The sequence below is a fragment of the Thunnus maccoyii genome, chromosome 22 (genome assembly GCF_910596095.1).
Source record: "Thunnus maccoyii chromosome 22, fThuMac1.1, whole genome shotgun sequence".
Classification (NCBI taxonomy): Eukaryota; Metazoa; Chordata; class Actinopteri; order Scombriformes; family Scombridae; genus Thunnus; species Thunnus maccoyii.
In genome coordinates, this window is record NC_056554.1 from 24,400,674 (window position 1) to 24,428,148 (window position 27,475).

General features: G+C 40.5%; 1 protein-coding gene across 1 annotated transcript in view; it reads left to right on the forward strand.

Annotated features, from left to right (window-relative positions):
• The first annotated feature begins 4,923 nt into the window (after positions 1-4,923).
• Positions 4,924-27,475, forward strand: part of lratb.1 (lecithin retinol acyltransferase b, tandem duplicate 1) — a 35,581-nt gene continuing 13,029 nt past the window's right edge. Inside the window, exons 1-18 of the mRNA XM_042401697.1 lie at positions 4,924-5,266; positions 7,370-7,470; positions 8,285-8,354; positions 8,463-8,593; positions 8,806-8,894; positions 9,855-9,954; positions 11,149-11,192; positions 12,001-12,078; positions 12,702-12,898; positions 15,571-15,635; positions 15,813-15,919; positions 16,185-16,287; positions 18,113-18,212; positions 20,451-20,490; positions 20,759-20,810; positions 21,249-21,357; positions 24,634-24,717; positions 26,237-26,354. Of these exons, the coding sequence (XP_042257631.1) occupies positions 5,011-5,266; positions 7,370-7,470; positions 8,285-8,354; positions 8,463-8,593; positions 8,806-8,894; positions 9,855-9,954; positions 11,149-11,192; positions 12,001-12,078; positions 12,702-12,898; positions 15,571-15,635; positions 15,813-15,919; positions 16,185-16,287; positions 18,113-18,212; positions 20,451-20,490; positions 20,759-20,810; positions 21,249-21,357; positions 24,634-24,717; positions 26,237-26,354 (1,844 nt within the window). The 5' untranslated portion in view covers positions 4,924-5,010. The remainder of the gene's footprint in view (positions 5,267-7,369; positions 7,471-8,284; positions 8,355-8,462; positions 8,594-8,805; positions 8,895-9,854; positions 9,955-11,148; positions 11,193-12,000; positions 12,079-12,701; positions 12,899-15,570; positions 15,636-15,812; positions 15,920-16,184; positions 16,288-18,112; positions 18,213-20,450; positions 20,491-20,758; positions 20,811-21,248; positions 21,358-24,633; positions 24,718-26,236; positions 26,355-27,475) is intronic.

Consider the following 27,475-nt stretch of genomic DNA (forward strand, 5'->3'; position numbering starts at 1 on the left):
GATGAAGGTGTAGGTGGTGTAGGTGACATTGCTGACAAAGGAGTCATGGCATCTTAAGTAGAATAAATAGTCAGTGGAGTTAGAGGATGAGACGGGAGCGGGGTCAAGGGTGGTATTGAGGGAGGAGGATGAGCTGACAGACATGACCTGTGGAAGAGAGCGAGAAGAATAAAAAAGTAGAGTTAGGGAGTACAGAACCCGGGAGCGGCCATGGAGAAAAAAATAACTAATTCATGCTCTCAATTTAACAGAATTCAGCCTCATGCCAGATTCATGTCCTGCGTACAACCTCACGGTGGATCGCTTGGACTTAATAAGGTTTTATTTTGAGCTTGGACTAAGATATGTGGATATACTTCAGGTTTTGGCTTGTGAGCACAACACTGTGTTATCTCCGAGATCCTTAAAATAACAGACCTTTTTGTACAACTTTCATGCTCCTGCAGATGTCATCCAGTTCATATAAACTCAGCTTCAGGGTTCAGGAATGCTTCATGGATATAGGTGGATTCACAGTAAGTGGAAAAAACATGTCCTTTTTGTAAGAAAGGAGGACGTACGGCTAATCCTGGCTGACTTTGATCCAGCTTGGATCAGTAACTGACGTTACAGGGGAAATGTCTTCTTCGTCAGTTTCTGAAAACATCTGGCTGACTGAGTGCATTTGGAACAGGCAAAGTAGTTAAAGAGGTCATATTATGCCCATTTCCCAGTTTAATATTTTCATTTTCATGGTAATTTACAAACATTTTTGTGTTGTTATGGTCAAAAAGCACCTGGTTACAACTGTACAAGCCATGGATGGAGCCCCTGTGTCTCACTCAGCCTGATCTGGGCTGTTTTGTGTCTGTTCAATGCCTCTCTCTTCTGATTGGCTGGCAGTTCTCTGAGTGACACATGTCCGGGCCAATCACAGGTAACTGATTGTAGCCTACTGTAACTAGGTAAAAACCAGGGCTCTGGGTAAAACTCACTGGTCAATTATGATGCTGTGTGCATTTCTCAGTGGACTGAGCGCTTTGATACTTTCACTGTATTTATTTGACACCTAGACCTGCTTTATAATAAGAAAAGAAATGGAAATCTTCTTTTCTATCACTTGTGTTGATGATGACAATATTTCCAACAGTATTGCACAAAAGTTACAATGGTTTAATGAACTAATACCACACAACACACCCTCCAATTCTGAGCAAAACTAGTATCAGGTGACTCCTGAATGTAGGCGTACCCATGGCTAACAACACAAAACATGTCAATAACACAACTTTGGAACACTGCTCACCATGATGATCCAAATCAAATTTTTTGACAATTTCATGATATAAATTCACAATTTCTGCTATCAATAACATTTATCCAGCCATGGCAGGACACTAACTCAGTTTTTAGTGCTACAGCAATCCCTCGCCTTACAATACCTTTCAAAAAACGATGGTAGTAGATCACTACTGGGTAAAGGCAGATACTCTGGCATGTAATGTAAAACAGGTCCTGACTTCAAACTGAACTGTAATCATGACATAAATGTCCCTTTACTACTCCAACAAACAACAGAAGTTGTTGTCTTGAACCCTGAAAGATTAATTCTGAACACATTTGTTGAAAGGTAGAGTGAAGTGGCTTTGAGTCATTTTTGAGAAAAGCACAAAAATGATCTTATTCCAGCTTCTTAAATGGGACCATTTTCTGGTTTCTTTAGTCCTCTATGGCAGTAAACTGAATATCTTTGGGTTGTGGACTGTTGGTCGAGAGTAAACCAGACATTTGAGGATGTCATCTTGGGCTTGGGGAAACAGTGATCAACGTTTTTCACAATTTTCTGACATTTTATACACCAAACAACTAATTTATTTATCAAGAACATCAACAGATTAATGGTTAAGGAAAATAATCATTAGTCGCACCCTTTGTAAATAGAAATGACTGATTGAGAAGTCATGCTGGATAAACAGTAGATAGTTTAGATAAAAACACAAAACATAAGAAGTCAAGAAAAATGGGCCAACCAGCAGAAGTTAAGAGACATTACACTCACTCAGTGTCACCTTTTAAACTATGAAGGTATCATACATCATATTATACTAGATAATTGTTTAAAATACCAGAAATAAATATAAATGTTTTAGTGCATTATAAGAGACTAACCTCGTCAGTTGAATTTTCTTTTCTTTGTTCTTCCAAGTTGTTGAGCTTGTGTCCTGCTTGACTGCCACACACAGGTGTCCTGTCAGAACAGATATACTGTGGTTGATGTATGTATGGAAAATGAGCAGAACCGGGACTGTTTTGCATGTTACACAACCACTAATGAACACCCCATTAATGTGTGTGAGTACAGAACAGCATCCCTTGATGCAGTTTGGTGACCTTGTTTGGTTTACCTTCTTCTGTCACCAGTGGACTAGAGGCCCATAGATTCTCTCTGAAAGGACACTGAACAAATCAATCAATAGATGTCTATATTCTATTCTATTCTCTCTTCTATTTTCTGTTCTTTTTAATTTGCATTTTAATGTTTTTTGTGCTGTTTTCATTTCTTTGTTTTTAATGCATTATGTAACACCTCGAATTGCCTTGAGTATGAAATGTGCTGTACAAATGAACCTGCCTTGCCTTGCACGTCTACTACTTTAAGCAAGGCTTCTTCTTCTAATGCATGTTACATTTGTGGTGCGCCACAAGGCTCAATTGTAAGTCCTTTGTATGCTTTATTCATGTCATTGGCCTATCTATCACTGGTAATAGATAAAGCTGTGTTGTGTCTGTGCATTCAAGAAGTAAAAGAAGCCAACCCTATGTGCAGTGTTTGTTTCTGATATCTGTGTTTCTGTATCAAACAATAACTTGTCTGCTGTGAACAGGTGTGCTGTCAGAATAATGATGAATCACTGTTGGTTTCTGTGTTGTTTTTGTCGGCGTATGAGGAAAATAGGCAGCACTGTAGGCTCTTTGCATGATGCAAAAACAATCATGTTTTCATCATTAGTCATTTATTTTGGCCTGACAGTTGACCTCACAGGGGCACCGTCAACGCCATGGGCAGGTAGTTCAACACCATCATTACCTGCACGGACACACACCTACACACCTTCAATGACAATCATTCACCTCTGGAACACTAGATGGTCTATGTTGAATAATTTCAAGAATAACAAATGATAAAAACACAACATACTGCAGATCTACCTGTATGACCAGAACTGTAATAAAGGCCTTTTTCTTGGCTGAATCAACCTGCACTTTACTGCCATCACCTGAACTGTGCTGAGGCAGAACCTGAGGAGGAAGACTTGTAAATGTCATAACAATAATAATAATAATAATAATCATAATCATAATGATGATACAAAAAGGCATATTTAAATTTGTCACATATGAAACAGTATGTCATACCTGATAAATTCACTTTGTTTATCACAATGTGAATCATATTGTGAAATGTAAGAGATCACATATAAAAAACACTATTATACACGTAATATCGCATGAAGCCACATTTAACGTGATCTATTCTTACAATGTAAGAACATTTGACTTCCAGATATTTTACATTCAAACATTTTCTCACATGGTGTTTTAAATTTTTCCATATAGAAAAATCTGTTTCACATGTGATAAATTCACTTGTAGGCACATGTGGTTAACCATATTATAAATCATATTGCGAAATGTCAGAAATCACATATAAAAAAAATATTATTTCACATGTAATATCACATGAAACAACATTTAATGTTATTAATTCTCATGATGTAAGCAAATGTGATTTCAGATATTTTCTGAGATCTTCACATTTTCTGAGATCTTCACATGTGATATGGCATAAATAAAAAAACAGATCACGTGAACAACACTCGACATGTGATCAACTCACTTAATGTAAGTATGTGATTTTCAGGTATTTTACATGAGAAATGTGAAAACAACAATTTCACATGTAACACTATATGTGACAAATCCACAGTTCAGTTTTACTTCAGTTTACTTGCTTATGTAGGTGGACATGTATAGTCTGAAGAAAAATAACCCAAACTAGAAGTGAAAAAATGTGGAAATATGTATCGACGTTTAATGTTTTTAAAAAGGTGAATTATTTCTGAAGCTGTTAAAACTAATGTATGTTACAAGATCATCAGTTAAGATAAAAAAACATGACAATTCTGTTGATTATTTAAATGTGTATTTAGGCACCATGTAGCATTCAAATCATACATATTCACTTTTATTGTCCTATTGAAAAAATTATCTCCAAAATCTATCCAAAAAGCCAACTTCTTAGTGATTTTGGGAAAAAACATAACACTTCCTTCCTCATTTCCTGTCAAAAGTTGATGTTTCACCATGACTGTAAGTGGAGTTCTTCAGCCTTGCCATTGATTCAACAGTCTCTGGAACTCTTCTGAAAGGATGAACACCATTCTTCAAAAAGATATTCCCTCATTTGGTGTTTTGATGATGGTGGTGGAGAGCGCTGTCTAACACGTCGGTCCAAAATCTCCCATAGGTGCTCAGCTGGGTTGAGATCTGGTGACTGTGAAGGTCATAACATATGATTCACATCATCTTCATACTCATCAAACCATTCAGTGACCCCTCGTGTCCTGTGAATTGGGACCACTCCCATCAGGATAGACGTGTTTCATCATAGGATAAAGCTGATCACTCACAACTACTTTGTATTGATTAGCAGTGACCCTTCCCTCTAAGGTGACAAGTGGACCCAAACCAGCAAAATGCCCCCCAAAGTATAACAGAGCCACCAGATCCCCTCATTGTAGGGGTCAAGCATTCAGACCTGGACCAGTTTTTCCTTTAATTTGTCACCTGTCTGTATTTATATGGTTGCTTGTTCCTCTCGCGAGTTCTGGCAGCACTCGCTCTTCCGTGACGTGTTTCCTGTCGGACTGTTTTTATGGACGGACCAGCGCACCTTGAAGTTGTCAGAGTAGAGAGCTCACTTTAAAAAAAAAAAAAAAAACTTTTCCACTTTAAATAAAAACAGTATTAATGATGTCTAGTTTTCCACGTTTTCTCCGCAACGCGCCGTTAGCCGTCACGCGTTTGTCGCGCGGCAGGAGCGCAGAGAAGTGCGTCAGTTTGCGTTTGAACTTGAGGTTTTTGCACTTTAGCTCTTCTGCTAATGTGTCACCGACTATAAACCATATGAATAAAACCAGCTCCAGGTGTTATGCGACTTCTGCCGGGACGAAACCGGTACGGATCGGCTGTGCCTCCGGGTTCTGGGGGGACACCGCCGTCTCAGGTACGTTAAGGATGAATACACCGCAAATACACAGTTCAACAGCTTATCTGTCTGCTAAAAAGACTGTAAATATGTCAGATATCCACTTGATATGACTAACTCAGACTGCTGAAGCTGAATATAAGCTTCACATCAACTTTTAAATGACTGTGTGGACACACTGTGGGTTTTGGCCTCCATCACTGACATTGAAAGCACATTTGAAGGGGATCTTTTAATAGCCAGTATGAACAGGAGGAATGATTACAGGACGTTTATATGAACACCTGACTGCTGTTTTAACACAGGGCTTCTCAACCTTTTGTAATTTAAGGCCCACTTCTCATTGTTAAAACATTTTTGAGGACCACCTGCCCAAATAAATGTAAAAAAAAAACACATAACATGACCAAAAACTGGGCTGTAAATATGTGTTATGTCACTGTCAGCTGTAATAACTGTAATAAATACTCTGCCCTCCCTCAGTGAGACACCTGGGCTTCTGGGAAATAATGAGATGACGTCACGGTGTGTGATGGATGAGAGGCTGACATGCAGAGTAGCATTCAAAGCTGCTCTCAGTTCATTCCTTGCCTTTTGATTTTGTGGAAATCACAATTGAAACCCCTGACTCACATAAACAGGTGGTGAAAGGCAACAGAGAGGGATATTCACCGGCAGCCAGTATCCAGAATGAAACAAGGTCAACTTGTGAAGCTTCATCAGTTTCCTTTTTCCAACTCAGCTGATAGAGACGTGTCTTCTGAAGCAGGATCCACAGAGGAAGCTAGCTAGCTAGCTAGCTAACAGTGGCGAAACACGTCCGTCTCTACCTGATGATGTGTTGTGATTATATATTCAAACCTAACTGGTCATTGAAATTATACACATTTTAATTTGGAAGTTTTTTTATTTATGTGAATTCTAATTAACTTGGTAATTAACCAAAATAAATTTGAACCAGTTGGTAGCAGCACTGCCTCAGCGGCCCACTAGATGGAGCCACTGGTTGAAAACGGCTGTTTTAAGACACACTTGAAAAACGGTGAACGTGTCCTTTAACACGCAGATTATACAGAGGAATACAAGATAAAAATATACAATACAAAGAAAAATTAAATCGTCCATGATGGTTATTTAAATGTTAATGTGGAACCAAAGAATAAACAACCAGGATTGTTGGTTAAAATTAATTAGAAAAAAAATTCAATTATTACAGACTTAATAATATTTTTACATAAACTTCAAATTCCTTTAAGAAAACAGAAAATAAAGGTTTGTACCAGAAAACTTTCATGTTTGTATATATTTGATTAGGGCTGCAACTAACGATTACTTTTCATCATTGATTAATCTGTGGATTAGTTTTTTGATTAACTGATTCGTTATTTAGTTATTAAATATCAGAAAATGATTTCAATGTTCAAATATTCAGTTTACTGTCACAGAGGACCAAAAAAAACCCAGAAAATATTCACATGTAAGAAGCCACCTCGAGGTAAGTGATGCACACAGCTCGGCTGGCTCACCATTATCACCAGGACTAAATACTCCAAAATACTCCTGAACAGGCCAGAGGCATTGTTCTCCCCACCATCTTCCACCAGTAGAGACCTACTGGTGACCTCTGGTGGCGACTGCTGTGCACTATCACCTCACCACAACATCTCTGTGTCAGTTTAATAGAAAGAGGAGATTTAAAATATTTAATTTTCTGTTGATCGACTAATCGGTTAATTGTTGCAGCTCTATATTTAATTAGTTATATCAATACATTGATAAGGAGAAAAAAAAGAGTTTTTTTCTTTGGATTTGTTAAAATTGTGAAAACTAAATATCACATTGTGGTGTTACAAACAACAATCATGACACATATTAACAATAATAAAACCAGCAAGAAATATGCTGAAATGTTCTGGTGTGAGAACAAATCAGAAATAAATCAAAGACTCGTTTAACATCAGGTTGTTGTTCCCAGCAGAGGAAGAAGAACTGAGACCTTTGACTTCAAAAGAATTATCACAGTATAAAAATATATGATAAAATCTGAAATAAAAGTAGTTTTGGTTGCAATATGTACTTAAAGTTGTGTGTGTGTGTGTGTGTGTGTGTGTGTGTGTGCAGTGCCTCAGCTGATCTACAGCGGGAAGCTGGACTTCCTGGTGTTTGACTACCTCAGTGAGATCACCATGTCTCTGCTCACCGCCGCCAAGACCAAGATGCCTGTGAGTCAAACTGTTATTCTCTTCACTCTGGCCGTGTTAAAATGTTTGGAAAGTGGAGTTTGACTGATTATATCGCAGCTGTATCCATGTTTGTCTTTGTCACGTGTGAAGGATATTTACACTCTTATGTTTTATTGATTATGTGTCTTATATCAGGTCTTTACTGTCTTCTGGCTGAGTGCAGAGTGTGAGACTTTGTGTCAACGGTTGGTTCCCAGATTGTTAATGAAGGCGAAGCTGTGATTCGCAACTTCAACCTTTTTAAAACACTGCAGATAGAGACGCAGGTGCAGATAGATAGATAGAGTTATGAATGTACAGAGGACAACTGTTAGAGTGATGGATGTGTTATGATGAAGGTAACAAATAATCGCTGAATATTCAGTCAGTCGTCTCTTTCAGAGACAGAAGCTCTCTGTGAATTCATCTGTTATTAAGACAGTTGAATTAGATTTCTTACCGTGTTTGGACAAAACAAACAAATATCAGAAGAAGAAGAAGACATCACCTCGGCCTCCAAGAAAATGTGAAGACAAATCTCATGTTTGGATCCAAACCAACAGTGAACTGATCTACTAACAAGTGTTGTGTTTGTATCAAAGCTGATATATCTTATAAAAACCCGTCAGTGAGTCTCATCGCTGCACTGGGTCACATGTTCCTTCATCATGAAGAGTTTGGTCACTACAAGCATTATTAAAATCTGAGCTCAGTGTGTCGTGTTTATTTTACTTTATTAAATATGAAAATGGATGCAGGTTCAGTTTTTTTAGGTCTTTTATGAGCAGCTTGTTTTGTTGCTGTTGTCTCGTAGAATCTGGGTTACACTCCAGACTTTGTCCAGGTCGCTCTGGCTCCGTTCATTCATGACATTCACAAGAAAGGTGAGTGAGACATGACTGGAGTGAGTGTTTTTTTAAAAAAAAAAGATGTTTACGTGTCAGTTTCCATAGCAACAGTTAAATGCAAACGCCCCCCCCCCCCCCTCGCAGGTATCCGTGTGGTCAGTAACGCAGGTGGAGTGAACCCTCTGGCGTGTGCTGCCGCCATAGAGGAAGTTATCAAGAAGGCCGGGCTGGACCTCAAGGTTGCCGTGGTGACTGGCGATGACCTCATGCCCCATGTAAGGCATCATCATCATCATCATCATCATCATCACATTGTTTTTTTTTTTTTTAATTTTAGACATTTCCAAACATTAAGCTGTCAGTATAATCCTCCTCTCTTGTCTCCTCTCCTCTCTTGTTTCCTCTCCTCTCTCGTCTCCTCTCCTCCTCTCTCGTCTCCTCTCCTCTCTTGTTTCCTCTCCTCCTCTCTCGTCTCCTCTCCTCTCAGAGAAACAGCCTCTCTGAGGTAAAGATGGCTGACGACAGCGGCAGAAAACAGTTGCCTAAAACACTCCACAGTATGAATGCTTATCTCGGGTATGGACACTCCAACACAGAGTTGTTTTACTGTTTCCTAACTTGTCTGTCTGTAAATACTAAACGTTGCGTCGCCACCTCATATAAAGAGCAGAAGATGGTAATTGGCACTGGAAACCTTTTAAAGGGATGTTACAAAAAACAGGTCAGCAGGCTGCAGTATGTGCACAAAAAAGTGATATTTATTAATATAAATATTAATGAAACAGAGGCAAAAATGAACTCTTAGAAGTTCAACCAATAACTTAAGGCAAAGAAAACACCGACACACCCCTCCAGCTGCTGTCAGTCGAACACAGACACCGACACGACCCTCCAGCTGCTGTCAGTCAAACACAGACACCGACACGCCCCTCCAGCTGCTGTCAGTCAAACACAGACACCGACACGACCCTCCAGCTGCTGTCAGTCAAACACAGACACCGACACGACCCTCCAGCTGCTGTCAGTCAAACACAGACACCGACACGCCCCTCCAGCTGCTGTCAATCAAACACAGACACCGACACGCCCCTCCAGCTGCTGTCAATCAAACACAGACACCGACACGCCCCTCCAACAAACTAATAAAATCTGCAGCCTCACTGCAAGCTGCCACCTACTCTCTTCCACTCCATTACAGTTGACCATTAACTGGTCTTTTAACTCCTCAGCCTCACCTGACTGGGAGGTACCATCTACTCAGGTGACCACAGGGTGAGCTGGACTGATCCAAAGCTTTCCAAACATACAGAGCAACACTGATGTAGAATTTCTGTTACTGCTGACAACCACACTACTATGATCACACACACACACAGCTATGAGTGCACCAGTGTGTCATTTACTCCAGAACAGTTTTGTCCTTCCTGCCTCAACCTGACCGAGCTGTGACTCACTGCTCAGTGCAGCTAATCATGCACATCAAAATATAATATTATGAAACACAATATACTCAACTGAAACTCTCTCTGTGTGCAGGGCTCTTCCTATCCGGCGTTGTCTGGATCTCGGAGCGGATATCGTGGTAACGGGACGCTGTGTGGACAGCGCTGTGGCTCTGGGGCCACTCATGCACACCGTACGTTTGATATGAATGTTTGTCTGTTGAGGCTCTGAGGGCTGCTGCTTATTATTTGGAGAAACTATCTGATCTCCAATCATCTGTTGAAATTCTGCAAATCAAACACTGTCAATCAGACACAGACACCAACACGCCCCTCCAGCTGCTGTCAATCAAGCACAGACACCAGCACGCCCCTCCAGCTGCTGTCAGTCAAACACAGACACCAACACGCCCCTCCAGCTGCTGTCAATCAAACACAGACACCAGCACGCCCCTCCAGCTGCTGTCGGTCAAACACAGACACCGACACGCCCCTCCAGCTGCTGACGGTCAAACACAGACACCGACACGACCCTCCAACTGCTGTCAATCAAACACAGACACCGACACGATCCTCCAACTGCTGTCAATCAAACACAGACACCGACACGCCCCTCCAGCTGCTGTCAATCAAGCACAGACACCAGCACGCCCCTCCAGCTGCTGTCAATCAAACACAGACACCGACACGCCCCTCCAGCTGCTGTCAATCAAACACAGACACCGACATGACCCTCCAGCTGCTGTCAGTCAAACACAGACACCGACACGCCCCTCCAACTGCTGTCAATCAAACACAGACACCGACACGACCCTCCAACTGCTGTCAATCAAACACAGACACCAACACGACCCTCCAACTGCTGTCAATCAAACACAGACACCGACACGATCCTCCAGCTGCTGTCAATCAAACACAGACAACGACACGCCCCTCCAGCTGCTGTCAATCAGACACAGACACCGACACGCCCCTCCAGCTGCTGTCAATCAAACACAGACAACGACACGCCCCTCCAGCTGCTGTCAATCAGACACAGACAACGACACGCCCCTCCAGCTGCTGTCAATCAGACACAGACACCGACACGACCCTCCAGCCGGTTCAGCTGGAAAGGAGTGTTTCTGATATTTCTTCAAACACCTTTTTTCATTTTAATATTAAAAACTATTAACAATACATCTAAAAAACATGCCAACATTATTTTTGACTGCAAAGTGTGGGATGATTAAATATGAAGTGGCAGCCTTGATGTCTGTTTATTAATATAAGCTGTGTGTGTGTGTGTGTGTGTGTGTGTGTGTGTGTGTGTGTGTGTGTGTTTAATGTCCAGCATGAGACACAGTTTCAGGAATGTAACATCTGTCTGGGTTTCTTATCTCTTGCAGTTTGGATGGGAGAAGAACGACTATGATCTGTTGGCAGCTGGGAGGTACACACACACACACACACACAGTAAACATGCCATTCACACTCCCCCTCACTTACACTTCCTCCTCATTTATCATTTATTTATTTATTCACTTTATTTGCAAGAGACCATGTAAAAACATATTTAGAAATGTTACCATTTGATGCTTAAAGCTAAGTTGCATCTGCAGTCTCTTGTCAGGTCACAATTTATGCACCATGTTAGTGAAAATAATTAGCTTAAAACTATTTTTTGTCAGTGAAAATTGATGTGAAGCCCTTTGAACTCGAACTACTAATTTTGGTGTTTTTTCTTCTTCAGCTGCTGTCAGACACTGTTGGGTTCATCCGTTTGTTAAAGTCATGACTTTTTGAATTTCACAATAATCTCTGTTGCGTAAAAGTTGCATGTTGCAATATAATTTGACTAATTTTTATTTGTGGTGCATGTGACAAAATCCTTCACATGAAGCAACAACTTCAAAATGAGCAACAATAAAAGCCGAAGGGAGAACAAAAAACAAACATAAAGTATGAAAAAACTCAAATATAATGTAGGAATTTGACAGAATGGCACATGAGGTGTTTAATTCATAAAAATCTAAACGTTTAACCAAAACTGTAAAACTAAATCTAACTTTGAACTCTTCTATAGTTTGTTCCAGTTTAACCAACATCTTCAGATCTGTGTCGCTCTGTTTGACAGTTGATCAAAATTTAAATGTTCTTCATATCTGAGGCGATAATATTTACATATGTGTGAAATTCTGAACAAATGTTAAAACTTAAAGAAAATAAATCATGTTTTTTTTTTTTTTCTCTTGTTTCAGTCTTGCAGGTCACCTGATCGAGTGCGGAGCTCAGAGTACGGGAGGAATCTTCACCGACTGGTATAAAGTCCCCGACTGGTGAGAAGCAACCGAAACACTGAATGTTGACGATGTTAACGAGTTAATTTCCAGGTCTTGAAACTAAATTTTCAGCTCTTCAGTGACGTTTAAGTCATCATTTACGTTTGCACTTTGTCACATTTTGCTTTTATCGATGCACCGAATTTTCCGCCTCAGCTTAATGTAAAAACTTTATTGCAGTGTTTTGAGATTTCTTTCAAATTTTAGTCATTTCCACTCAGGTTTTTTATGCATAAATTGAAAACGTGAATAAAAATCAAGCAGCAGCTCTCATGTCTTAAGACTGAAGTATCTAAAAGTGTCACTGCTAGCTGCTCCAACTGACTCCCATTCAAAAAGCCTCAACTTCTCTCCAGAAATACAGCGTCAATCATTGTTTTCAATGAGTCATTCCGGCCTCAACCTCTGAATTAAGCCCCTCTAATAAGTGTGTTTGTGGTCATTTTTTAAATTATTGCTCCATTAATAAGATTTGAAGACTTACAGTAGCTCTGATGTGATTAGCAGCTAAACATGTGCATGGAAACAGCTACTGTGAATGGATCCTTAAACAGGTTAAACAGGTTTGTTTTTTTTTAAAAAAAACCAAAGTGCTTGAACTGTGAACTTTCCCCTCACAGGGACAACATCGGCTTCCCGGTGGTGGAGTGTTCCAGCGACGGCTCCTTTGTTCTCTCCAAACCGCCCAAAACCGGCGGCCTCGTCTCCTTCGGCACGGTCGCCGAACAGCTGGTGTACGAGATCGGTGACCCGCGGCGATACCTGCTGCCTGACGTCATCTGTGACTTCAGCCATGTGGTCCTCAAGGAAGTGCCAGGTACCTCACACACACACTCACACTCACTCACACACACAGTCAGCAGTGAGGACATGACCACAAGCTGAACTGTCGACTGTTTTTATAACCTTTAAACACTCAACTTGCAACCGTAAACAAACGCGTCTGGATCTTCGTTCTGACCCCTGAATGAACCCTTCACCCTCCTCTGAACCTCCAATAAACTCTTTATCATCTATTAATGATTTACTTTCATTTAGTTCTTGAAGCTAAACATGTGTCCGTCATCAGAGAATGAACCTTCCCTGATCCTCCGCTGAACTCTTCTTCACTGATAACAACTTTTCTTTATTCACTTCTTCTCTTAATTAATTGATTTGTTGAGAAAGGCACAACATGTTCTCTCACATCGCTGCCAAGTGATATATGTTATGTATACACTTTAAATTCCTGAATATTTCCCTCGAGTTCGACACTTAACGGGGGCCGCTAACTCTTTTCTACGACCCCGACATGACCCGGTTCTCCACCGTGAACGTATATCTTTGTGAAGAAGGAATGAGTTCATCCTCCTCGTCTGTTTGCTGGCAGCTTTACTGATGAAAATGTAACCTGAAAGTGGGTCAGCAAGAGCAAAAGAAGCAAGAAAGTTATGGAACAAGCATGAATAGTAAACTCTCAGACATTTGGACTGTGATCAGATCATTTCATAACGTTTTTCATGTAAGTTAAATGGTTTTTTAGCCATGCTAGCAGCACGGCTCTATGGATGAAAACGTCAGAAAATGTGTTGATCCAGACTGAAATATCTCAACTACTATTCGATGGATTGCGATGAAGTTTTGTACAGACATTCATGTTCCCCAGAGGATGAAACCTACTGACGTCTTCATCAGATCTAAGTTTCATTTTGTGGAATACTTTGGTTTATGACTAAATATCTGCAAACTTACTGACAGTCCCATCAGCTGTACTTTCTGTTTATTGCTAATTAGCAAATGTTAGCATGCTAACATTCTAAACCAACATGGTGACTATGATAAACCATTATACCTGTGAGCGTGTTAGCATGCTAACATTCTAAACCAACATGGTGAATATGGTTAACATTATACCTGTGAGCGTGTTAGCATGCTAACATTCTAAACCAACATGGTGAATATGGTTAACATTATACCTGTGAGCGTGTTAGCATGCTAACATTCTAAACCAACATGGTGAATATGGTAAACCATTATACCTGTGAGCATGTTCGCATGCTAACGTTCTAAACCAACATGGTGAATATGGTTAACATTATACCTGTGAGCGTGTTAGCATGCTAACATTCTAAACCAACATGGTGAATATGGTTAACATTATACCTGTGAGCATGTTAGCATGCTAACATTCTAAACCAACATGGTGAATATGGTAAACATTATACCTGTGAGCGTGTTAGCATGCTAACATTCTAAACCAACATGGTGAATATGGTAAACATTATACCTGTGAGCGTGTTAGCATGCTGATGTTAGCTTTGAGCTCCAGTACAGCCTCTGTTTGAAGCTGGCTCATCTACAGTGTGGGAGTTCTGGATCAGCTCTGCACCAGAACGCAAAAGGGGAGGCTGTGAACTTTTAGCTTCTGTCGTTGCTAAAAATGTAAATATTTCAGTCAAATTGCGCCTCAGTTGAACTCCTCAGCCCTGTTTGACCACTTCATGACCCGCCATTTATTTTTTTTACCATGAAGGAGCCGGAACATGAACTGGAGATGAACCAGTGGAGAGTCTGTAGTCTGGCTCAAGCCGCGGTGAACAAAGTGCTGCATGATGTTTTCGGCACATTGAGGCAGCTGTCAGGGTGAGAAAGAGAGACTGAGGAGAGGGCAGAGTGGGGGACAAAGGCTAAAACGTCTTCCTCTGTTTCCTCACATATGTCACAGAGCAGCTACAGAAACTGTCCTGGTTCTGAGGTCAGTTCAGGGTTTGAAATGTCCCGGGTTCAAGATGTTCAGGTACTTTATAACAACTGCTGGATGTGGACATAAACAACTATTTGCCAACAAGTTCAACATATCAACTTAAAACATAATATGTCAGTGTTTAAAGATATTTCCTGCAAGAAATCATCTTTAAACACACTGACAGAAGGAAACATCATTATTTTTTAAGTTGATATGTTGAACTTGTTAGCAAACAGTTGTTTATTTCCACATCCAGCAGTTACTGAGCAACATTATCATTCATGTGGAGTCGTGTTTCTGTCCACCTGGTGAATGAAAGTCCAATATTCACTCTCTTTATAACAGCCAGTTAGTCAAAAATGCTTTTGGTGGAGACAGCTGCACTGTTAAATACAATAAGAAACACTTGTTGATATTTGTGCACTAAATGTAAGTAACTAATGATTCTTTTCTTTATCAAGTCATGAAAAAAACATGTCAGACGTTTAAATGTCTTGTTTTTGTTCCACCAAAAGCCCAAAACTCAAAGATGTTGAGTTTTCTGTAATAAAAGACAAGTAAATGCAGCAAATTCTCACATTTGAGAAGCTGAAACCTGAGAGTTTTTTGGTGTTTTTTGTGTCATACGTGTATAATCGATCATCAGAATAGTTTATGTTTAACTTGGTCATGATCGACTAAATGTTTGAGGTTTAAATGTGTGTGTGTGTGTGTGTGTGTGTGTGTGTGTGTGTGTGTGTGTGTGTGTGTGTGTGTGTTTTCAGGCGTAGAAGGAGGTGCTGTCAAGGTCAAAGGTGTTAAAGGCTTCGCTCCATCACATGACTACAAGGTCAGTGACATCATCGGCATGTTTTTATTTTCAGGATTTCAACAGTGAAGTTTTTTTCCTCCAGTTTTCATCATTTTATTTCTCATTAATCACGTGTTTGTTTCTGAGGTTTATGTAGGCGACTGTTGGATGATGCAGAATGTCATCGTCGTCTTCGTCTTCCTCTCTTCTCTCCAGGTTTGTGCCACCTACATGGACGGTTTCAGGGCGACGGCGGTGTGTCCGGTCGGAGGACCGAGAGCGGCAGAAAAGGCCCGACGAACCGCAGACAGCGTCATCAAACGGTGTCGATTCATTCTTGTCTTATAAAATATCAGAAACTAATAAAAAATGCTCACATGTCTGATCTACAACCAGAAACCCAAAGAAATTCAGTTTATTATCATGTGTGACAAAGAAAAGCTTTAAATCTTCACATCTGAGAAGCTGCAACCAATAAATATTTGACTTTTTTTTGCTTAAAAATGAACTAAAATGATGATTTGATTCTGTCTGATGGTGTCTAAACTTTATGGATTTATAATAAACTGCTGTGTTTGTGTTTTGTAGGACGAAGCGCATATTTAAGCAGTTGAATCTGGAAGATTTCAGCTCCGTCAACATCCAGGTTCTGGGAGCTGAAGACACTTACGGCGCCAACGCTCACGCCAAGGTAACACACACACACACACACACACACACACACACGTTAACACCCGTCAGAAAGATATTTACTTTTATTAACTTTGGGTTTTTAACTTAACGAGATATTTTACTGAGAAGACAGATGTAAATAAGCTTTTGATGAGTGTGTGTTGAAGGAATACTGGTTGAAGTAACTTTATTGATAACAGTCAAACTCATGCAACAGTAACATAAACAAGTTTAAAGAACAAAAAGTTATGACATTAAAAAAACCCATTTACATTCACTGAAAGCAAAATAATACACTGGAAAATAAATAAATAAATAAATAAATAAAGGGACAGGGGTTAATTAAGTGATATTATTTTATATGGTTCAAATATTGTTTGGGTCTTTGGGACTGTAGAGTTGTAATAGAGGTTAATATCAGTTATAAATAAGGTAAAGTTTGGTTTTCTATTGGTCCGTTTCATTTTATTTATGTGGAATTTGCCAAAAAATTATAAACAGTTTTTTGTCCGTTGAGTTATAAGATCTCACTGCTGTAAAGACACTTGTGTGACTGGAAGGGTGCGAGACAAAGGCTGAATGTGAGGAAATATTATAAAAGTCCTACAACTTTACCGTCGTTTTCTGAGTTAAATCGTTTATTTCAGTTCATCTGTTGTTGTTTTGTTTGTGACATTGACGGTTGATCAGCTGCTGATAGTAAAAACAGTTTTGCATCATTACATCATTGTTAAATCTGTGATGTCGGCAGTAAATTAACACTGTTGTTAATTATTTTTTGTACGATTTGACGCCTTTTCATCTGGTTAAATCAGCCTGTTCTTACCTGAGCAGGTGTTTGATTCCAGTAAGTCGCAGCTGCTGTTTTCTTTTCTTCAGTTTTAAGGCATTTTTATCACATTCGGTGCTATTTTGTTGATAAATTCCACCTTTTTTTTCCCGCTCTTCCTCCTTCCTACCGACCTGCTTCTTCAGCATCCTCTTCAACGTTTTCCAGTAGAAACATCTTCAGCTCTTTATATGAAGCAGCCGCACCGCAGTTAAAAAAAAACAGAACTTTTTCTTTTTTATTCGGCACATTTTATATTCAAACAGCTTTATTTATAAATGAGAGCAGACAAAGCTGTTCCAAATTCAAGCCAGGAACTAATTAACAAGATAGATCACAAAACTATAAATACTAATAAATAAATGCAAATATTGACAAACTTTCCAAACTTGTAGTCTTCAGCTCCGACCGACCAAAGGCACAAAAAGGTTTTATACTACTTTTTATACAGAGAATACCTGGAAACCACTGAGGAAAACAAACTCAATGACAGAAAAAGCACAAAAAAATCTTTTTAAATGAAACCAGATTTAGAGGACACTCTGAGGGCAGCGTGTGATGCTCTTGAGCTTGACATTTTGTAGTTTTCACGTGTTTTTTTTGTCTCTCCGTCCATCTGTCTCTTCTCCCTTTTGACACTAAAAGCAGGTCAGGGGTCACACTCGAGCCCTGTTTCACGCCTCTAAACTCTCCCTCACCTCAATCACTCTCTTTCTCTCCCAGTTTGACACAGTTTCTCTTCTTCGTTTCTCCTCCGCCAGAAGCGGGTCGGGGTCGGAGTTAAGCCTGTTTCACGCCTCCAACCTCCCACACTCTCCTTCTTCTTCTATCTTCCCCTTTTTTTTTTGTTTTTTCCTCTTCTTCTACTTTAACTTCTACTGCAGCAGGAAGTGAAACAGGTTCATGGAAACTTTTTAAAACACACTTTGAGTAACAGTTTTAAGTATGTTTCAGTAATAATAACACCACGTGGATACACACAACAGATTGATATGTTATGTATGTGTGTGTGCAGGGCTCTAGAGAGGCTGTGCTCTGGATGGCCGTCCACCATAAACAGAAGAAAGCTCTTGAACTCTTCGCTAGAGAAGTAGCTCCTGCAGGGACCGGCGCAGGTACGACACACACTCTTTCTTTAAACACTCATATATAATAGTTAATATAAAGTGTTTTTTCAGTAGATTCAGTAGAAGAAGAAAGAAAGAGAGTGCTTTCATGCTGGAAAAAATGACAAAATGATGATGATTTTCTATATTTTTCTTCTCATGTTTGGATCCAAACCAACAATGAGCTGATCTACTAACAAGTATTGTGTGTGTAACAAAGCCTGATATAACTTGTACCTCCGTTGTCATCCAGAAACTATTAAAAACACGTCAGTGAGTCACTTCATCATGAAGAGTTTGGTGACGTTAGTTTGTATAGACATGTCTTCTTGATGTTCTCAATCCCATAGTTGTCCAGATGTTTCTCTCTGGACCATCAGACCAAAATAACCACAATATTGTGTGTATAATTGAAACTACAGCTGCAACTAGTTATTATATTCATCATTAACTAATCTGTAGGGCTGCAGTCTCCCAGTGTCCTGCTCGATTAGTTGGTCGATATGCTCTCTGGTCGAATAATCTCCGTGTTACTCTCATAAGAAGAAAAGTGCGACATCAACAGCCTTCCAGGATTAATCCATTATTTCCTGCGGCGGGGGGAACAGACTAACAAATTACCTGTGAAAACAACGGGGGTGTATTCAAAACACCCCCGTTGTTTTCACAACTTTGAACTCGCCCAACCTAACGGAGACTGCCGGGTCCAACGGTACTCAACGTTTACTGAACGTTTACTGAATCTGTGTTTCTCCTGTAACAATATCAACGAACCCCCGCCAGGCCAAAAGATATTTTTTAATGCCAAAAATAACGCTAAATATCGGTAGTGTAACTCAGTTTAGGAATAGGGCAGTGCTTAGTATGTTTGCGTAGCGAGTGGGAAAGAGCGGCGGGAAAGTGACGGTGGATGCGAGCGGAGCAGAAGAAAAGGTTAGCGGTAAGTTGTTAGTCTGAGCGTTTACTGAAACAGTGTTCCTCCTATTATTATCACAAGAACCCCGCCAGGCCAAGAAAATATTTTTAATGCCAAAAATAACGTCAATTATCCATTAATTCGGAAATCGACAGCGTTTGGGAGTCTCTATGCAGTGCTGTTCCGGTACCTGAGTCAACCTCTGTGTCGTTGCCTGGGAAACTGCTGGTAGCGTAACGCCGTTAAGGAATACGTGATTGCGTAGTATGTTTGCGTAGCGAGCGGTAAAGAGCGAGTGGCAGAGAAATGACGGTGGATGCGAGCGGAGCAGAGGAAAAGGTTAGTAGTAAGCTGTTAGTCTGGCAGTAAATGTACAGTACAGACTACAGTGTGTCAGTTAATAAATGCTAAAAAGTCTGTTGTTTCCCCAAGTGCTGGAGAAGTGAAGGGGGTTAGCTCCAAAGTTAGCAACAATGGGTTAGCATAACCGGAAGAGTGTGGCTGCTGAGTTCACTCTGTCCCGTTACATCCAACCTCCCCGCGACTAATCGATTAGTTGAAGATTATGTACGATTTCAGTCGACCAGGATTTTCTTTGGTTGACTACAGCCCTACTAATCTGTCAATTATTTTCTCATTTAATTGATTAGTTGTTTGGTCCATAAAATGTCAGAAAATGCAAAGATATTCAGTTTACTGTCATAGAAACCAGAAAATATTCACATTTGAGAAGCTCAATCATCAAGATATTTGTCGATTACGTTTATAGTTGGCAACTAATTGATTAATCGACTAATCCTTGCAGCTCTAATTGTAACCTTCAGGATCCATAAATGAAGTGGATCTTCAGCGCTTTAAGGAGTCTGTAGGAAAAACTGAATATGTGCACATGCAGTCCAGCTCACACAAACATCTACTCCCGTTTGTCAGGCGCACACACACACACACACACACACACACACACACTCACTGAAGAGGGAGTATCCGTCAGCCTGTGTGTTGCTGCAGATAAGGAGGTTTATTTGGATTTTTGTTTATGGTGACAAGTTCAGCTTCAGCCACACACACACACACACACACACGTGAACTCTGAGTGACTCCTGCTGCTGCTGCTGCTGTCTCATGTTGTCCGTGGTGTCAAACTGAAAATAGGACAGGAAGCTGCGCCGAACTCTCGGATCAGCTGCTGCTGCTGCTGCTGCTGCTGCTGCTGCTGCTGCTGCTGCTGCTACACCTGCACACATGGATTATTTCTGCTCGCTGGAAAAAAAAAAAAAACTGAACCTTTCTCTCTCTCTCTTTTTGTTCTGTCACTTTTTCCACGCTCACAGCTCCTGGACTGACCGGCATCGTGGGCGGACGTCCCAGAGTGTGAGTGGAAAAAAAGATTTATTTCCAGTTAGGACTCTTAAGCTCTTTTGTTTTTTTTTTTTTATGCAAACTGACGTCACAGGGAGCTGAATGTTTAATTTACTCTCACACAACAAATGCTGCTTTTATCAAACATTCTTAAATAAAGCGTCACATTTCTGGTGAAGAAACGCACAGCAGGACGCATCATCTTCTGTCACAATAAACAAACAATAACATCCGGATGTTTCTTCATATTTATAACATGTTCTGTCTTTGTGGTTTAAAGGTCTCCGGTCCTGAAGCCGTTTTTCTTCTTACACCCCAAATCTGAGCTGAAGGTGAGTTTGATTTTGCACCAAGAGTTGAGAAAAAAAAACAAACAAACTGTGTTGTCACATTTCGGGGGTTTTCAAGACATTTCAACAAAGAAGGAACTTGATGAGTCACGCGCAGGTCATCCAGATGTCGCTGTGGGAAACACACCCACGATCCTGGAAAAGGTCAGAAGTATCATACAGTCCCTGCAGAAATGAGCTGAGCTGATAAAACCTGTTATCTTCATCATATCCAGCCACCTGCGGCTGTGTGTTTCACATGCAACTAGACTAGATTTGACACTTTTTTTTGATTTGCAACCAAAACCTTTATGGACTCATAAAAACACAACGGCTGCACTGGTGCAAAGAACCAAAAATAAGGAAGCTGCAATCAGCTAGCAGTCGGTTGAGTTTGAACCACAAAATACTATAAAAAACGTATTTCTGACGTCATTGCAGGTGGATATTCACATTGCTGGAGAGCTGGTGGAGTCGTTCTCGGAGGCGGGACCAGACACACCTGAGCAGGAAGCCCCTCCCACCTCAGCGGAGGATGTCCCAGACAGAGGTAAGCAGCACGTTAAGAGTCCCTGAGCAGGTTGGCGAAGTCCTTGAGGAGGCTTCATAGGGCCTTGAAAGGTTTCCAGAAGCTCTTCAGTGGTTCTTAATATTATCTGAGAATGTTTGAGTGGTCCTTGAAGGGACTTCAGAGAGTTCTAAACATCCTTGAAGAGGTTTCTGGAGTCCTTGAGGTGGGTTCAGGGGCACATAAAGAAGCTTAAATTGTCAAATGGTCAGTGTAGAGGTTCCTAGGGTCCCTGTGGAGGTTTCAGAGTCCTTGAAGTGGTTCCAGGGGTCCCTGAAGAGGCTTAAATGACACTTAAGGGGTTTCTAGGAGTATTTTAGGAGGTTCCAGGGGTCCTTTAGGAATTTTTTAGGGGTCATGAAGATGTTTCTGGAGTCCTTGAGGGGGCTTCGGGAGTCCTAGAGGGAGATCTAAGCATCCTTGAAGAGGTTTCTGGAGTCCTTGAGGTGGGTTCAGGGCCCTTAAAGAAGCTTAAATTGTCAAATGGTCATTGTAGAGGTTCCTAGGGTCCCTGTGGTGGTTTCAGGGGACCATGAGTGAGGTTTAGGAGTCACAGAAGAGGATTTCAGAGTCCTTGAAGTGGTTCCAGGGCTCCCTGAAGAGGCTTAAATGATCCTTAAGGGGTTTTTAGGAGTATTTCAGGAGGTTCCAGGGGTCCTGTAGGAATTTTTAAGGGTCATGAAGATGTTTCTCGAGTCCTTGAGGGCGCTTCAGGAGTCCTGGAGGGAGATCTAAGCATCCTTGAAGAGGTTTCTGGAGTCCTTGAGGTGGGTTCAGGGGCGCTTAAATAAGTTTAAATTTTCAAATGGTCATTTCAGAGGTTCCTAGGGTCCCTGTGGAGGTTCCAGGGGACCTTGAGTGAGTTCTAGGAGTCCAAGAGGAGGATTTTAGAGTCCTTGAAGTGGCTCCAGGGCTCCCTGAAGAGGCTTAAATTACACTTAAGGGGTTTCTAGGAGTATTTCAGGAGGTTCCAGAGGTCCTGTAGGAAATTTAAGGGGTCATGAAGATGTTCCAGGAGTCCTGGAAGGAGATCTAAGCATCCATGAAGAGGTTTCTGGAGTCTTTGAGGTGGTTCCAGGGGTCTCTGAAGAGGCTTTAATGGTCCTTGAGGGAGCTCCAGGCATTTCTGTGGGTTGTTGATGGAGCTCCAGGGATCACTGATGGGGCTTGAATGGTCCTTGAAGAGGTTCCAGGGGTCCTTTTTATGGGGTTTAAATAGTCTTTGAAGAGGCTCCAGGGTTCCCTGAGTGATTTTACTGCTGATGGAGCCTGAAGCATCAGAACAGTTTCTATGGTTACCTGTAGTTTATAAACCTTGAGCTCTGATTTAAAGTTACACTATCGTGATGTAAATACATTTGAGATGCGCTGTCATACCAGCAACCAATCAGAAACCTTCTGTGACTGATATAAAACCAACCTTTAGTGAAGGTGATCGTTCCACCGGCCCCGTCGTTCATCAGAGTAGAGAAACAGAATAAATTCATGATTTTTATTGCATTCAGTTCTTCCACCTGCTGCTGTGCAGTTACTGATGTTTGCCTGCAGAGGGCGACGCACCCCCTCGTCCCATTTACCTCCATACAACCACCAGCACCACCAGATACTTAAACCACTTAAAACCAACACACATCCAGGAAAAATAAAAATAAAGAACAAACTGGTTAAAAGTTGTGAGGAAAGAGAGCTTCAGCAGGCAGAGTTTGTGTGTGCGTGTGTGTGTGTGTGTGTGTGTGTGTGTGTGTGCGTGTGTGTGTGTGTGTGTGTGGCGTCTCTTATCCCTAAAAAAGTACAAACTGTGCCACTTTTCCTCCTTTCACCCTTTTCACCAGCGCTTCCGTCACATGGCTCTGCACAAGAATGACACGCACAAAACACTGACAACACACACACACACACACACACACACACACACATTCAGCAGGGTTTAACACACTCTTGAAACGCCGTTAAGACACTCTCAACCCGGCGTTAATGATGTTCTTTCTGACGGAGGCAATAGAAACTACATGTTCCTGGCTCCGCTATCTTCACATTCCCCGGGCTGAAAGCAGGAAGGCCTCTCCAATCACACAAAAAACCAAAACCAAGAGAATGAAAACATTCAAGCGAGAGAAGAAGAAAAGACGGAGCTGCTGCTTTTAATATTTATTTCACCTGCTTCTACTTAAGAAAAATCAAAATCATTGACCGACTTAAGCTCTGATATTGACGTTATGACTGTGTAATTTTGTCTTTTATAAAAGGATGAGGCTGCTGATTCTTCTGTATTTCTCTTATTGTCACCAAATGTCGTGCAACACAAACATGATCGCTACAGTATCCAACGTCTCACCCAGTGCAGCGGTCACATATCATCACACACACAATACTCGTCAATAGACCAGTTTATTGTTGGTTCAGATCCAAATATGAGATTTATTGACAAGAAGAAAAATACAGCAAATCGCCAGAATGATCTTTTAACTTCCTGTCTGCACCAGAAGTGGAAGTTGAACATGAGATAACATGCATCAATAGAATAAAACAGACCCTTTATCGTCCACCTTTTTGCTCACTAAAGCATAAAAGCAGCAGAGCAACATTAAACACTTAAGTTTAAAGATAAAATACCTAAAACAAAGACTTAAAAACATTTCAGCTTTTTGGTCGGTTGCATCTGTTCAGCAAACATTTAAAAAAAAAAGGAGGTTAAAAATGAACAAAGTCTGTCTGTGTGTGTGTGTGGAAGCAGGCATAACTAATGGATTACCTACCACACAGTCAGAAATAATGGATAATAATCTTTCCCCTCTGGTGCCACAACAAAGGAGAGACACTCACGCACACTCGCTGGGACTTAAGTGAACTACAGTGACTGATATTTATCGCTGGAAGTTACTGTAATTCAGAGGAATAAATGAAACTCTGACGTGTTTCTGTCTCCTGGGTTTTTTTTGTTTTTCCAGGTGAGAGTGATCACATTCAGGCTTTTTTTTTACAGTTAAATTTGTGATGAATCACTGTAGATTTACATTCCAAGAAAAAGGACAAACAGAAAAAGAAATGTTACCCTTCCTGAACAATAAATAAACAGAATAGAAAAACCTTTTACACACAGAAATAATATATTAAGATACACAATGAAATAATGTTCCCAGCAGGAGAAATGGAGGCATTTGGAAGGAGAATCAAACAACCTGATTCTCTGTGTTTTATCACCGTTAGTCGAGCCAAACAAACAGCAGTTGTTGTTGTTGTTTTCTGGTCTCTGTCCAGACCTGCCCAGTGGACCACACAGCTACAGACTGGAGGAACTGGCCTACACGAGGAGCGGAGACAAAGGAGACTCGGCTAACATCGGTAAGAACAAAAAAAAACATAGATTTTCCGATTAACGATCCACAATCGGTCCTTTAAATCCAGAGATCATCATCCAGTCAGAGCTGCGTGATGTTTAAAATGTTATATTGAGTTAAAGAGTAGCGTAGATGCTAGCCGCTAGGTTAGCCGTCTCGAGTCGTGAGAGTCCTGTAAACCGTGACGGTTTCAGTCTGTGGACTCGCCGCGGTTCACGGGACCGTCGTGACTCAGGACGGTCAGCTGATCTAGAGATCACATCTACGAGAGGAACACACTGATCTGAGATGTGAAGTCATGGACTCAACAGTGTGCAGATTCTACTGGATTCTGTAGGTGCACAATGATGTTTCTATTCTTGCTCAACTGTTTTATACATGAGGCCTAAATTATCTAGATGTATCATGTTTTAGTCTTTTTGCATTTTCTCAAGAAAACAATCCTTAGTGCATAGATGTTTTCTTTTTTTTAACAGGTAATGTTTTGCCTGTAATGTTCAAGGCAACAACGGTTCTGCTCACTTGTTGAATGTCGAGTAATTTAATTTCCCAGGATAAACTGACTCAATATCAGTATTCATCTGATGTAACTGAATCAAGAACTGAATCGATCCCTATAAAACACCATCCTGGTTCAACCTAAACTCGTCACTGAGGTTTCGTTCACACCAGAACGTTGCAGAGCAAAGTTCTGTAAAAACGAAGCACATTACCTCGATATTTTGTTAAAAAAAAAAAAATACTTGTTCACTTTCTGGCAGAAAGTTAGATGAGAAGATCAATAGCACTTACATGTCTGACTGTTTAAATATGAAGCTACAGCCACTAGCAGATTAGCTTAGCTTAGCTTAGTTTAGCAGCTAGCCTGGCTCTCTACAGCTAACTAATTAGCACGTTGTATCTTGTTTCTTTTATTCATATAAAAACCTGAAGTGTAATAACAACATGTTGCGTTTTAACATGGGGACTGTTTTTTGGCTGGCACCAGTAACTTCCTGTTGTCTCCACTGGTTGCCAGGCAACTGGACCCGGCCAAGAAAATGTCCACCACGTAACCCTGTAAAACCACAACGTGTTGTTTTTACACTTTGGTTTTTTGCACGGATTAAACAAACGAGATATAACGTGTCCATTAGGTAGACAGAGCTAGGCTAACTGTTTCCTCTATGCTAAACTATGCTAACCAGATGCTAGCTGTAGCTTCACATTTAACGTACAGACATGAGAGTGGTGTCAATCTTCTCATCTAACTCTCAGCGAGAAGACTAATGAGCTTAAAAATCTGAAATATTCCTTTAACTTCTCTAATAAATAGGGATTAAAGAGTGGTGACAGGTTTAAAATAAAGTGCCCTGAGCGCTCTGTTATTGGAAAATCTTCACACAGAAATAAACGTTCTGGTTTATTTATGGTAAATAGAAGATGGATAACTGGGTGGTGTTCATGAAGTTCACATAGCTGAAGGGAAAAAACACCAAACTCTCTTATCACTCTCTGTTTTGTGTCTCTCTCTCTTCGTTCAGGAGTGATCGCTCGTCATCCTCTCTTCTATCCCTACCTGAAGAAACACCTGACTGCTTCTAAAGTGCAGGAATACTTCTCCCACCTCATCCAGCCGGGGGTGCACAACGCCGTCACACGGTGAGCGATGCAAGAAATATACCTTCGAGATAGAAGATTGGTTACATTTTATAACCGGGATCAAAAAGTCCTGAGTAAGACGAGGATCAGGAGCAAATCTGAACCTTCATCAGTCCCCAGAAGTGAGGCGCTTCTTCTCATATAATCAGATTTGAAAACGTTTCAATTGTTTCTCTGCTCAAGACTTTAAGTTAACGTGATGTTCTTTATCAGGTAAGAAAACTGCTAAATATTATTTCTTACAGGTGTGAAAAAACGCTGAACCACCTAAAAAAAAAAACGTACAACCTGGTTAATGTTACGTAAAGTGTTGGAGAAGCTGACAGTTACACTACGTTATCTCTATAAAACCACATGAAACAGATTCTAATATCATTTTTCCTCTGATATAAAACTGGAAACACAAAAACTCTCCTGCGTCGCCGATGTCATTGTTTGAAAAGAGCGACTTAACGCTGCAACTCATCAGTTAATTTATAGATTAATCGATTAGTCGTCGATACACGTCGATCGCTGTTTCCCCAAAGTCCAAGATGACGTCAACAACCACTAAACCACACCACACTAAAAACTAAAGAAACCAGAAAATAATCACATTTGAGAAGCTGAAATCTGATTTTTCTTGAAGAACGACTCAAAATAATTAATCGATTATCGAAACTGTTGGTGATTGATTTAATATTCAGCAACTAATCAATCAATTGACTAATCTTTAGAGCTCTATAGTAACTTATTTGAGCCTAAAGCTGTTCAAACATAAACATAAACCCTCAAATGAATATATTTTTGCCCAGTTAAAGGTGTAAAAATTGTGAACTTATCCTTTAAAAAGTAAAAATATAAAATTCTAATCAGCTGATTGAATCTCAGTGTTTGATGGATTTGTTATTGGATCATTGACTGTGTGTCTACATGTGTAACAAATCTAATAATGCAGATACAGAAATCAACATATATTTTCATCTCTTTTTGTAATTTTTCATCAAGCGTTTCGTGCAAATCCACACGTGTACAGATGTGAATGAGAGTTTTTTTGTGTGTGTGTGTAAGAGGGAGGACATGTCTGTGAACTCACTTCTGTTTTAGACAATTTGAGAGGAACAAGCTCGTCAACTCCTCCG